This window comes from Numenius arquata, chromosome 5, assembly GCF_964106895.1.
Source record: "Numenius arquata chromosome 5, bNumArq3.hap1.1, whole genome shotgun sequence".
In the NCBI taxonomy this organism is placed as follows: Eukaryota; Metazoa; Chordata; class Aves; order Charadriiformes; family Scolopacidae; genus Numenius; species Numenius arquata.
In genome coordinates this window covers 23,614,645-23,629,114 of record NC_133580.1, presented here as the reverse complement: position 1 = coordinate 23,629,114, position 14,470 = coordinate 23,614,645, and the positions used below count along the sequence as shown (strand labels likewise).

Below are 14,470 nucleotides of genomic sequence, written 5' to 3'. Positions count from 1 at the left end.
CCCAGGCCGCCGGAGCGGGGGAAGGCCCCCCCAGGCCGCCGGAGCGGGGGCAGACCCGGGGCGACGGGGACGAGGGGTTCGCTGGACCGCCGGGCGGCAACTCCCGAGCGGGGTCTGTGAAGGCCGGGGCGGGCGCCGGGCGGGGGCTGAGGCGAGGCGCGGCCCGGCCCTGGAGGCCCGGCGGCGGCGCTGGCGGGCGGCGCGGAGCCTGCGCACTGCGGTCCCGCGTACCCCTTCTGCCCGGCCGGCAGTCGCGCGTCCCGGCGCTGAAGATGGCGGAGGGCGGTGGTGCGGGCCCCCCTCCCTCCTGCTCTTCCTCCTCCTCCTCCTCCTTGAAGGGGCTGCGGGAGCAGATGGGTAAGAGCGGTCAGTGCGGCCGGCAGGGGGAAAGATAATGGAGGGGGGGGGTCTGGGGACCCGTGCTCCGGCGGCCCAAGGCCGGGTGTCCTCCCCCCGCTTTCCTTCCGCCCCGCAGTACGCCCGGCCCCCTTCCCGGGGCGTGGGGGGAAGAAGAAGGGGTAGCGGGATGTGGGGCCGTCGGGCTTTGTGTCCGGCCGGCGGCGGGATGAGTGGGGGGCCTCCTGCCGGTGGGGCTGCCCGGACCCGCTCCCTCAGTCGGTGGGGCTGAGGAGCGTTCTTCCTTCTCCCGCCCCCCCCTTCCCCCCTCCGCCCCCGAGGCGTTAATTGATGACTGGGGACCTCTCGCAGCAGCAGGGCCGGCCGCGGGACAGCTTTGTGACACGGAGTGGCCCGTTTTTCACCGCTTCTTGGCGGGCTAAGCGTCTCGGTGGCTGTGGCGGCTGTGGCGAGCGGGCTGGCGGCTGTGGCAGGCGGCTCGTCGCGGCGGCGTGTCCGGCGGCTGCTCCGACACCGAGAGCAGAGGGCAGGGACAGTCTGTGGCATTGATTCCTAACCAAAGACAGGATGACTCTTTAGTTATTTTTTTTTTTTTACCGTTTTGAACTGGTGTCTTAGGAGTGCTAAAGAAACTATTGCTTTGGTTTTGTCCTCGAGTGTGTTTATGTGCCTGTTGATACCGAAGGTCCTTGGTAATGTCATACTCTGCAGTGGGTATTGTGCATGCATGGTGTATGTTCCAATCATAATTTCATGGCACATCTCCACAGGTTAGCTTTGTGGGCGAGCCGCAGGAAAAGGTAAACGTTTCCTTATCCCAGACTAAAAATAAGGAAAGGGATTTGTGGTTTAATCTAAACTGACCTGGATTATGTACAAAACCTACTCTGACAGCCTCTTGTTTGGTTGTTTTCAATGTACCTATGTAATTACATGAAGAAGAGTGCTGGCAGAAGGTCCTGAATGCGCAACTCTCATCTGGCAGTCTCTCTTCAGTCTGTTGTGTGTCAGAAATATTATTTAATTACTTCTCATTTTGCTTTCAAAATTAAGACAATCTAGTGCTCCAGAAGGATAATAATCTGCCAAAAGATAGCGCTTCTCACCTGCACAGCCCATGTCTATTTGATCCTTATCCTCCCTGCTAGAACTGCTGAATTTTCTTTTGTATATTGGATGCACTTACACTGTGGCTTCTAAGTTTTACTAAAGACGGGCACCCACATTTGCTGACAGCTGTCATGACCTAGATTTTGTCCCCAAACCAGGGGTGAAATGTTCCTTGAACCAGGCAGCTCCGTCTCCATTTAGATATGCACATGTTCTAATATGCACATCATGTTAAAAAACAAACAAAACCAACTCCCCTTACTAGATCCTGGAAAGGACAGACCTTGATTATTTTTTTTCCCGAGGGGGTAGAAATCACTGAACCAGAATCTGAACTTCAATTTACATCAAATGCATTTCTAGGAGTTCCATGTTAGAGGATGAACCTGCTAATGTGAGTTGAGGCAATACTGTCTGTGAGTGCGCAGGCCACTGCAGTTCTGCTCCCGACTTCTTGTCAGCAGCACTCCCTCGCTCTCTGGGAAAAGCAAATGATGTTTAGAAATCATCTTCGCAATCCCGTGGTTAACAGTGAAATTCGCAAGATAATAGCCGCTGTGTTTGCTGCTGTTTAGAGAAGTTGTGAGCAGCAACCAAGTCTGATACCGCAGCTGTTTGGAGAAGATGTAGAAAAATAAGGCAGGAGGAGGAACCTCATTCAGTCCCACACTGCCCTTCAGCTGGTTCGGAGAGGGACATAACTTTCTGCCTTTCTAAGCTCGGTTGGCTGGCTGGGGAGATTCTCATATCCAGAACACTTTCTAACTAGAATACTTGCACCCAGTTTCTGCTGGTCTCTGGGCAATTATGTGCTTTGCCATCTTAATCAATCTGGAGAACAGACATCTGTGCAAAACAAATACAGTACTGTGCACCTTCAGTCATTTGCCAGTGAACTTCTGGTTGGGAATCTCATGCTTAAGGACAATAGATATAAATTTGCAGCATCTTGCTGAGAAACCACGGCTCTTTCTGGTAGTCTGCCTGGGTGGTGTATAGATATACTTTTTGTATAGTTACCTTTTGCATAGGTTCCTTTTGTGGGTCCTAATTACAAGACACTGCTCGGTTCTTGTTCCCTGCTTCCAGTCTCTGTCACCAGCTTCTTGATGCTGATTTGGCCTGTGGCTGGTTGGTGCTTGTTAGTTATTTTAGGACTTGAAACTGTAGAATCCCGTGGTGCCACTTGTTACTAACTTCTGTACCAATGTGGTGAGTTTAAAGAGAATCTTTTTCTTGCCAGTTCAAGCTAGTATTGAGGTGAGGAAAAGATGTTTCTCTTTCTTGGAGTATCAACTGTAATTAAGATTCTACAGGCCCGATCATGCCTGCTGTGTCAGTTCTACGATTCCTTTGTAGCCATTTTCTGCCCTAACACTCTTGTCCAATCTTACTTCCTTTAGTTGGATGACTAAAAGCAAAATTTGCTGCTACAACTAGAAGCCAGTTAACATTTTTAGCAGTGATGCATGATCATCACTTAACATTAGAAATTAATTGTGATCGTACACTGGCATGTAAATGGCAGTTTCTTACTTTATTCTTATGATCCATTCTTGCTGCTGTCATCCTTCAGGGATGAAGAGGAATTTTTTCCCATATTCTAATACCATAACCACTGCTGAGCTCGTTAAGATATCAGAAGAGGGGAATAGTCAGTTACTTGTGGTTTAGCCAGTAAGTGAGGTTTTTCTTGAATAGCATGGGTAGTCAGAATAAAAACACTTATAATTTTAGCTGTTGTAGCCTACATTTATTGTTTTAGCTTCATTTTCACTGAAATACTAATGTCTCCTATCCTGTCTTTTGTAATATTGGTGGTAGAGAGTGTGTATTTGTTTTTTGCCAGAGCTTGGCTTCACTGTTGCTGGGATTTCCACTTGTTATTGAAGTACTGCTGTGAAGGTTGTTAAAAACAGCATATTAAAATGATATATGTGTGTTTTTCCTTTCCAAGATCTGAATGATCTTTTGGGAAACCTGTCTCAGGACATGGGACAAAAATTAAGTGCCTTTGTTAACAAATCTAGCTGCAGGCATAATTCTCGTGACCTGCATGGCCAAACCCAGTTTGGTCGGAAGTTGTCTAATAAAATTAACAGCTTCATTCCCTCTCATCAGTTGTTTCTCCCTGTGTGAGCAACACTGTCTGGCTTCGTCCATCCTGCCTGAAGCACAGTTCCTGGTGACTTCTTTACCAAATACATATATATAGAATTGGCACAAAAAGAAGGCTGGTTGGATAACTAATAGTGAAACTTCACTGCTCAAGCAAGTAGTGAGGAACATGCACAGAATTGTCTGGTCTCTAGGTAATAGGTATAAAAAGTAATTTAGGAACACGAGTTCGTATCAACAGCTGTGGAAGTGCTAGAGACCTCCTTGGCAGAGCCCCGGTGGCAAAGTCCCACAGCAGAACCTGGTGAGTGCTGTCTGGAGAAAATGCTTTGGGATCCAGAAGCATCTGTCGGTCAGCCAACCGCTGAGTTGACCTCTGCATCAGAGCTGCTTGTTGGAGGAGAGAAAGAAATTACTTTTGAATTTGGATCCTTAAAAAACCTTTGGGTTTTACAGAGTAGTTGTGAGTAGAGGTGGGCTTCAGAACTTGTCTGGGAAGCTGCAGGACAAGGAAGAGATTCCTTTGCCGGGTTTCTAATAGCATGGGGGTGCTACAGTAAGAGCATCTTCAGCATTTGGTATTGTTTTACTTGGTGGTGTTTGTACCAATAGCTTGTACGTGTGCCATCTGTGGAGCAAAGGTGGCCCGGTGACCGGGGCTTTCAGCTGGTGTTCACTGGGCCTGGCTTCAGTTTCTTGTTTCGTTAAACTCCTGATAACTTTGGAGAAAGTCTTCAAGGTTTTTCTTACTTCATCTTTTTTCCCTGCATGGAAGTAATAGTAACACTGCTTTAGAGAGTGCCGAGGTGATAAATGCAAAGAATTACACAGAAATTGGATTTCCTGTAGATCCCAGGGGTGAAAGAGAACATTCCCAAGCCAGGCCAAGAACTTAAAGCTCATAGCCATTACAATTACATTAATTTCATTCTTGTTCACAGAAATGCAATAGTACAGAGTAGGGATAATTTAATGCTGATTCATAAAGATGTATGCTATGTATTAGGTGCTTAACATTTTGAAGATTACTTCCAGTTGTAAGTAGTTTATTTAAAAAAAAAAAAAAAAGGTTTATTCTAATTTAAAACTTTAAATTCTTGAGATTTCTCCAAATGCATCCAAGAAAGATGCCTTGCTATAAAGCAAAAAAAAATAAATCTCAAAACCATGTGCATATACAGCATATTTTTGGAAATTCCTCATACAGAATGTTCCATTCTTTATATGTTTCTTCATGTGCTAAAATTGCAGAAGATAAATTTGGATTCCACGCTTCAATTCAGTTGGAAGTATTAAACAAATAATGACTTGCAAAGATTGTAACTCTAATGGTGAGAGCCCAGAGATACTGTGGCTTGTACTATCCCTAACTGGGCACAGCTGTAAAATGTGACCAAAAAGAAAAGAGATGGCAATTAAGAAAAGCCCTGGGTTGCTATGAGATAAATGGAAGAAGTACCCTGCGTTAGTTGTAATCGTAAGGGTATCAAATGCTGCTGTCTGTCTCTGAACTTGATTCAATGATTGGAGGTGCTTGCACCCCTGTTGTGAAAGGATACCCTGACAAATAAAATTCTGAGCATGCAATTTTAATGACTTTTCTGAATATGACTTATCAGGTGACTTGTGATATTTTAAAAACAAACTAGGGACTCCAAATTCCTGATCTACTACAAAGAACCGTTTAGCTTCCAATTACTCAGCCTGCAACCAGGTAATTCTTAATTAATGGTATGCTTTCTGTGTGTTTGCACATGCCTGTCCAATAATTAAAACTGTTCTAGATGCTGGTGATTAACTTGTTTGGAGTGTGGGATTCACGGAAGAAAAATCAAATGCTGACATGGAATGCTGTGGTTTTGTTGGCAAGAGAAGCCGCGGCTGCCCTCCGTTGTGCCACAGCCATTCACCCCGTGTGCCTGTGGTGTTCCGGATACTTCAGTGAACACAAGCCTTTGCTTTTCAGGAAGAATGTCCACGTTGCTTGACGTTTGTTTTCTTCTAAATTATTTTCATTTTCCAGTCAGTTTTGAACTTCTGCTTTCTAGGGGAAGGATCTGTAGCTGAAGTTGCCTTTGAAGAAAACAGTTGCCACCAGCTGTGCTCAGAACACCTCTGTCTTTCCTTATAGCATTTTTTGCCTTCATAATTCACAGAGAACTTTTAAAATTTTGTTTTATGAGTACTTAACTGGCCCTTAATTTACAGATACCCTCTGATGTTTAAATGCACTGACCTGAATCTTGGGAGGGAGCAAAGATACTGTAGTGGCCTGTGAATCATCTTCTCTGGGCAAGTGTTTTAAAGCTTCCAAGTTCTAAAATTCCCCCCCTCAAGTCTGAGAGGGATTGGCTACAAGAATATAGAAATCCTATAGAGATCTTTATACTTAACAGAATTTAATAGAACACATTCATTTATTTGAAAGTTTATCCTCTGCTTAGTTTTGCCAAGAGAATTTCTTAAAGGAACACAATTTCGTGGCACAGCGTTGATCAATGGTATGTAATTTGTGTCTGGACATTCAGAACCAAGGCGGTTGTCTCCAGAGCAGATCAGTGTGTGTCACCTTACTCACTTCCAGACTTCTCTGAAAGACTTTCTGCCGCTACGTAATGAATTAAGCAAAACAATAGTTTCTTTATTGGTCTCTTTGCCCTTTTTATCCTGCTTGGCTTTCTTACACCCATTTGTCATTTTTCACTTACCTGTTCTTACAGCTCTTTGGGACAGGGACTGATTTGTGATTGCTTTGCTGTGGTCTTACGTTACTTGTAGTCGAATGCCTCAGAGCTTTTGGTTTTTAATTAGTTAAGCGTACAGTTTTAAGAAAACTTGCAGTTTAATTCATTTTACATTTTGTACCACCGTGTTCTGCTTTAACCAGTGGGTTTGCTGCATTAAGACCTGGTAGTGTCTATGAGAACTGTTCCAGTGCGTGACTGTATTGAGTGATTTGATTTGAGTCTGGCCTCTTGGGGGTAAATGCCAATACAATCCCTCTTCTTCCGAAGCAGAGACAGCGTTTGAATGAGCTCTGAAGTTACCACAAGAAATTCATCAAGTGTAAAAGGCTAAAGCAGTAGTTTTCACTGCTACCATGTAAAGGAGTTATTATCCTTTCCTCTAAAGAAAGCTCAAAATGGTGTTTTCACAGGGTTTATCTCAAGTTAGTTGTGACTTGTAGTGCTGGGCTGTGTTCTTTGCTGGCATTGTTTGGGCTGGGTGTATTAAACAATAGCCAGCCCGCAAATATGGGGACAAAAGCATTTACAAGGACAGGCTTGGAGCGAACAAAAGCAAGTGGACTGCTTTGGAAAGGGAGAAGTAGCAGACAGAAGTTAGCTGATTTCCAGTGTTAGGGACAGTGCAGTATAAAAGAAAGAAATAATACAATGGAGAAAACAGATGTGGAAGAAGAGGAGAGAGCAGAGGTTTGTCTTCAAGTTGCTTTTTTCCGTGCCTGCGCAGGAGCGTGAACAGAAGTCAGTTTAAGGCAGCCTCTAGAGCTGGAGGAGTAAAGCTGAACTACCTGATCTGCTATTCTCTGGGTTTCGCTGACACTTGAGCTCGAACTGTGGTGGGAACTAAACTGCTCTGTGCAAGTTAAAAGTGGGACTGCTCTGACATCGTTCAGCCAGTCAAATGTGAGTGACAAAAGATGTTAATTTTTTTTCTAATCTACTTCAGGAGCCTGAAGCACTGTAAAGTGTTAGTAAAGACAGGATGACCTATTTGTACAGCAGAGTGGCTACTAATAATCTTCCACTCCGTGTTTAAAACTCCACCATTTTACCTTTTTTGTCCGTTAGCTGTAAAACCTGTGACTAATTCAGTCAGGTTTGGAGCACTTAACCTGTAAAATCTTTATATATGAGATATATATCTTTATATATGATATATATAAAAATCTTTATATAAAAACATTTAAGTTACGTCACAATGTCAATGCTACTACATTTCACAGTGAATCCACTTGAAATGATGTAAGGGCATATTTATTACATAAACTGCTTTCATTTGATTCCAGTGTACTAGGATATTTTAGAATTTCCACTATGCAGAAACAGGTAAATACTGATTTCTGTTACATTTGGGAAGATTCACAAGGGACTTTTAGTCATAGTTTATTGCATCAGCGTTACAGTCAATGTCTAATATATCTTTAAAAGAAATCACTCAAGATGGATGAAAGCAGTTTCTGTTTATTTTGCAGTTGGCGAGAAGAGTTCGTAGTTGCCAACCCACAGAAACTTGATGCAGAAATACTCTCTTTACATCTAAAATGCTGCCTTAATGTATTCTGGTGGAGAATGTTATGGAGAGTACAAATGGCCTTAGTGCTTTGCTCTTTCATTGAGAAACATAATGAGCGTTCCAACCTTTCCAAACATCTGGCTTCCCTGTGGCTGTCTTATTAGGCCTGTGCTTCTAGAGAGAGAAGAGACCAGAGCAATGTGTGGCCGTTTGCTAAAGAGCATAGTTGGGACTGTAAGGCCTCTGTATCCCTTGTGTAGGAAGCAGCAGCTCTCAAGAGAGGTCATCGTGCAGACAAGCTTGGTAAGCACAATGCAATAAACAGATTAATAACTAATGCCAGGTGGAGTGGGGAAATGATCCGACTTGCATTAAAGCGAGTTGGGAATTTGTGAGTTGGAGAAGCGTCCCACTTGGAGGGCCTTTTGTATCATGGTATTGCATCAAAAGAGATCAGTGAAAGATTTTGTTGTTTAAAAACAAAAAAAAAGGTGACAAGTGGATCATGCAGAATACAAAGGCTTTTCTAGCTCCTTTGGGAAGGTGAGGAAGAACCGTGGGCAGGAAGAGAGTAACAAAGGAGAAAGCGAAGGCAGCAAAAAGCCAGTGAGTGAGAGTAGAGTATCCGCCATGGTTCGATTTCATTTCTTTCAAGTGGTGATTAATAACATACCTTACTAATAAAGAACCCTAAACTGTGAAGCCGGGTGTCCTTTCCAGAGAAAGGGGTGGATTTAGCTTGTCAGCCCTGTGTACAGGCAGCGCTTCTTACCAACTTTGTGATGGCTTCTTCAAGAGTTGGTGACATTTTTGTACTCCTCAAGCATGGTGCCGGCAGTTGCTCTTCTCATTAAGTAGAGAGAAGCCTAACTCTTGGCTGAGCGGTATGAGCAAGGTTAAAATAAGGGAATAGGAGTGACAGCAGGAATCAGTAGGACTCCAGAGGAGATACTTTCACAGTGTGTATCGCTTGTGTTTGGAGTAAGGGTGGTACTCACCTGATGTAGCTGTCAGATAATGGTGTAGCATCTCTGCAGAAAGGTTTCGGAGCTGGCTGCCAGTTTGCTTAAGGACAAATTTTGATTCCTTGCTCTGAAACATTCAAGTTTGGTTTAGACGATGTGCTTCCTCTGGGGAAAAACATACAAGAGATCAACCCACAAATTAACTAGCAGCCTTCCTGGCTGGTGCCTCTCTGATCGTGCCCTGGGCTGAACAAATAGGTAACGTGTCTTTGAGATTGCTTCAGCTTTGTAGGTTTCCTCATAAGAAATAAGGAGTGTTTTGTTAATGATGTGATTTTATTGATCTTTTTTAATGTTTCCAGCTCTTAATCTGAGTGTGGGTGTTTAAGGGTAAGTGAAAACCTAGACATTCTTGCAAATATGTCTCAAATACTTACTTGTGGAACTGCTAATTCATATACTACAAAGGAATGCTTGTGTCAGGAGTCTTCCAGTGGGATCGATACTTGTGATGAACTGAAGAAATTATCCTAAACTGCCTTGAACATTGGGAAGAAAACAAGATTGTTGTACAGAATTAGCTGCAGAAATGGGCTTGAGGGGAGGAAGGCACATAAAGGTAATAAAATAAATGTCCCATGCAGGGAGTAAACATGGAATGAAAGTGTTGTGAGTAGTCTGGAATAAGGATAAGACAGGAAGCTCTTCTGGGCTGCTGAAGCCGAGAGACGGTGTGCACTGCTTTCGGAGATCTGTGTGCTTCCCGTCTGGTGACTGCCCAGACAAAACAGGAGAACCATCTGCCTTCCAGCTGGTCCATCAGAGGGTGCCTGCTGGGGAGCTCACATGTTGGTTGTGGAGCCTGTCAGTCCTTGCAGCCCAAAGATGGGACGTGAGGATCAACCAGGAAAGAGAGAAAAAAAGGGGGAAAGTAGGGACAAGAGGAATGCACAGAGAGAGGGCTTTTCTGTTCATCATTAGAAGCTTTCGGTGTTATCCATCTCTTTGAGGGTGCATCCCTCTGGTGTCCTTTAAACAAGGAGGAATGGTGTAAAACCAATACCCGATTTTTTAAAGCATCTAATATACAATCTTGCATCCATTTGTCTTAACCTGTGTTAATTAAGGAGTGGGAATCAGCTTAAAAGACAGCACGCAGAAATCTCAACCTCGAATGCTGACTTTCTTCTTCTTTCCTGAAAGCATGAACAAAACTTATTAAAAGCAAAAGTATGTGACCAGTGTTACTGGAAAAAATTACTATCCGCTGGACAAACAGTAGCTGCCTGTAGTGGAGCAAGACAAAAATGGCATCTTGTAGATTTGACGGTTTGCTATAAAATCAGGTATTTTGCTAGGAAGTTCACTTTTTGGTTTATGGATTGCTTATTGGCTGCTTCTTACCTGCTTTCAGCTTTTATGCAAACACTTAGATTCATAACAACGCTTAACATTCAGGAGACCTAACTTCTGTTTCACAGTCTTAGTCTGGGATTTTTTTATTTGTTTGCTTTGCATAACGTGTAATTAAATCCCAAGAAGCAGAAGGATTGCTGTGCAAGTGGGCACGTTCTGCTCTCCTCTTTAGTTCGGGAAGGGAAGAGCGAGCGGGGCAGCATCCGTCCAGGTCACCGACACCGAGAGAGGCGGTGGGATGGAAGCCTTAAACCTGGCTGCGGGTACAGGGACAGAGCCGGGTCAGTCCCTAATGAGGTTTACTAAGAACAGCAACTGTGCGGGTCTTTTGACAGCCTTGGCAGGGACCGAGGGTATTAACTCAGTGTGAGGACTGAAATAGAAAGTTTTATTTTTGGCACCGGACTCTTCAGGGCATATTGGAAACCCGATGGGCCAAGAGAAGTACAGTTGTGCCCAGCGTGAGGGAGGCAGCACCGGACCTGCGCAGTGAACGGGGTCCGGAGGGTGGAAAGGGAGAATGGGCTTTATCTGGCCTGGTGCCTCCTGTGGCAGCTGGTGCCTGGCGCTTCCTTTGGGTTGGTTTATCCATGACACTCTTGGCTAGACACACAGCACTAAATGGTGATGAGGGGGCAGAAGGAAAACTGCTTCCTGAATGACCTGACCATTTTCTGTTCCAAATAGCCCTGTTCTATTCTGCATGAATGCAAATATTATTATTGGCCACGTGTGTGGCTTGTACTTTTATTAATTTTAGCTGAAGCATTTAAAGGTAGATTACTGTAAAATAAGCACAGACATTATGCCGATCACAAATTATAGTTGTGAAAGCCTTAAGTGATTATTGTGGGAGGGGAAGCTCAGAACAGAAATGAGATTTAATTTGCCTGTAAGAAAATTTTTCTTCTCCAGGAAGTTTGCTGAATATGTCCATAAAGGCATCCCCCAGTAACACAGCACATGACACAGGTTGTAGTGAAATGGTTGTTAATGGGTTTCTAGTTCTGGAGTATCCTGATTAATTACGGAAGTATTAGGCTTATTTTACAGCGATAGATAGATTTTGTGAAAATTATTTTAAGTGAAGCTTCGCTCCATAGCAGACTGCTACATTCATTATGGAAAACTAGGCAAACGGTGGGCGTCTGTGCCAAAAAGTATTTAAATGTATTAAAAATTTAAGATTAAAGGAAAATACTGTCTGTATTTTTTTTAAAGGTTGCAGAGTACAACAGCATGCAATTTGTTTTCTCTTACTGTAGTAGAATGTGGATTTTGAAAATCACAGTTTCATACTGTAAATTTACCATAAAATTGGTGAGGGCCGTAAAACCTGTCTGTTGACCTGAGACTTAGCAAAATTGAGCTAACGCATCTTGGGGATGCATCTAACATGATGGCTGTTCTCTTTTAATAATCTTTTATTCAAATCCCCAGTTCACTTTTAATTTGAACTTTCTATTAGTTAAATGGATTGCCTCTGTGTAACACAGAAGTGCACTCCTAGTGCCTTTAAGTCTGGTACTTTAAATCTACCGTTTTCAAATTTATAAGCACGTTGTTTCTATGCAAATAATGAAGCACTGAAGCAGTGAATATAAGTATTTTAACTGACATAGAAAATCTTTGGCTGAGTATTTCCAAACTTTTCTCACCTCTGTGTCCTTTGCAGGCTGTTCTGTTCCTGTAACCCACTTTCCTGTTCTCTACAACTTCAAGTAATTTTTATTTTTTTTTTTGCAACCTTAATTAATTAAGATGAACTAATTGCTTTGCAGATATGACACTTTTTTTTAAATGAGTGCCTTCTAATAATGAACATTATTCAAGTGGTTATTTATTTTCTTAAATGCATAATTAAATACATAATCGCCTACATCCATTATGACTGGTTTGTTCTGCAAAATTTCGAATAAAATACTTCTGCAAGTAAAATAAGATCGATATTGTGCTTGTTTGAATTGCTGCTTTCTTCTTACTGCAACTTTGTTACAGAAATTTTGGATGTTTGAACTTTGAGAGTTGAGGCAAAATTCCAGTGTTGGTTTTAACTACCCCAGGTGTGGGGCGGATTTATTCCGTGGGGCTGGTTTCCCAGCTGGGCTGGGCTGCGTTGGCTCAGTCTGTCTGTCCTTCTCCTGTCTCTCCTCCCTTCCCACTGGGGAGTGGAGAAAGATGCAACTGGGTCTCTATATCTGTCTTAACCTTAAATGGTATTTGAAGAAGGTTATATTAGGTTATATAAATGCCCTGGCTGTGTGTTTTTGCTCTCGGAACAGCCTGGAGTAGGCTTGGAGTAGGCTGCTTTTCCTCAGGCTGTTTTCACATCTAGTTGTGTTGGGAATAAATAATTTTGTTGTTCTCCACTTGGTCAATTTTTGGGCTAGATTCCCATCCACGTGACGTGTAACGATGTACAAAATCAGCTTTTTGAGTGACTTTTGATCTACATAGTGAAATTACAGTGAGCTCTTTTTGAGCTGTTCTCTCTGCCAATTGGAAATCCTACTGTGTCACAGCATATCTGGTCTCTGACTTGTTTGAAAAGAGCCTCCAAGACGTATGGGATGGAACTGAGGAAGACTTCTGTTGGGTGCTGCAATGAAAAATTAATTCAAGACATGGCAACAGCTGCGGATGACAATTTAGAGTTGCTGAATAAGTATTGTAATCGGCATTTATCACTGACAGCACATGGGATTAAACACTTGGAGGTGATTGTCCTTGGGCACAGCCTTAGGGAGGGTTATTACCATGACACAACCAGTTGTCATGGCAATGCCTGGAGGAGAGGGAGGTGCTTCCTTCCTCCTGTGCATTCTGCACTGCTCTATTAAAGAGAAGCCTGTCATCATTCACAAAGCTGTTGTCGTCTTCTTTTAAAATATAACACCAAATTCTACTATTTGTCCTTCACATTATGATTGAGATCACGGCACGTTAAGTATTACTTTTATGAATTGCCTTTTCTGTTTAAAATAGGCATCAACTTCTTCTGTCTCACATTCGGTTGATTGCATAGCATGTTCTTTTGCTTCCCCCAAAGTTGGGCTTTTCTCTAAGAACCAAGTTGGTGTCCCCGTCTCTGTCAGCCGAGGTGAGAACAAGGTGTCACTGCTGGGAGGCCACTCCTGTGCAGGAGAAGGGGGTAGTGCTGTCTTCCAGGCTGCCCTGCCTGCTTTCCCGCTAACGCTTCACCTTCCCACCCTGAAGGGGCGATCAGTTAAAGTGAAAGTTGATAGCAAAAGAAAGAAAATCTGTGGAAAGTGATACAGTAAATTAGTCTCCCTGACTTCTTAATGGGTTTTGTTATTTAGCGAAATGAATATTGCTAGCATTTCATTTCTCTATGATTAACTGGGGGTCACATCCCTGCAGTTCACTCTACTCATCTTGGTGAAACTTGAATAAGGTGAATTTGAGCACAAATGCTCAAATTACTGTTTTAGAGTCTAATCTATAATTAAAAATTATTTTTGAAGATCCAGTTTTAGAAGTACGTTGTAAGCATCCTTTAATGGTCTACTTCATGCAGCTGATCCACTTTCTGTTTCACGTCATAAAATAATGAAAGGTCTTCATAAACCTTTCCCTGCTTGGGTCTCATCAGAGTATGATCCTACTAGTGCTATTTGACTATTACATACATGTGTTCAGCCTGCAAATACACATGCAGTAGCAAAGAGGTTTTTTTTATTAAGTGTGAGTCATACTCATAACTTTGCTAAATATTGTTTTTCTTCTTAGAAAAGTTATTTAATGAGTTTGATTTTTTTTTTTTTTAAACTCTACAGTCCTTTGCTACACATTTTAAAACATAAGGTTTTGTAGCTCTTGTTTTTACAAAGAAAAGCTGTGCAGGTCTGAAGTCTTAATCAGCAAGTTTTTTCTTCTTACAAGTTGAGCAGTCCCATGTTAGTTATTCAATAAAAAGATCCACAACCTCAAATGGAATTTTATGTGTTTATTTTAGATATTTATTTCATGAGTTTTAGTTGTAGAGGTTTTCTTAACATGGAATTATTCTTTCTCGCAGTTGCTGCAGCCCAAGCCATAGCAGAAGAAAGAAGAAGCCAAAGTGGCATTAGCCCTATTGCAGTCCAGACCTCAATAAATATAAAGACAGCAACTAAACCAGGTATAATTATTGCTTGTTGTTCTTAATGAAGCACTGGGTTCACAAGGGAGAATTAGCATCTTCTAAAAAGAAGTTTGATGCTCTTTCTTCAGGAGGCATGAGAGCA

The 14,470-nt window shown here is 42.7% G+C and overlaps 1 protein-coding gene across 1 annotated transcript in view; it reads left to right on the top strand.

Annotated features, from left to right (window-relative positions):
• The first annotated feature begins 242 nt into the window (after positions 1-242).
• The window catches only part of MAP7D3 (MAP7 domain containing 3), a 50,312-nt gene continuing 36,084 nt past the window's right edge, over positions 243-14,470 (top strand). Inside the window, exons 1-2 of the mRNA XM_074147723.1 lie at positions 243-357; positions 14,263-14,364. Coding sequence (XP_074003824.1) covers positions 273-357; positions 14,263-14,364 — 187 coding nt within the window. The 5' untranslated portion in view covers positions 243-272. The remainder of the gene's footprint in view (positions 358-14,262; positions 14,365-14,470) is intronic.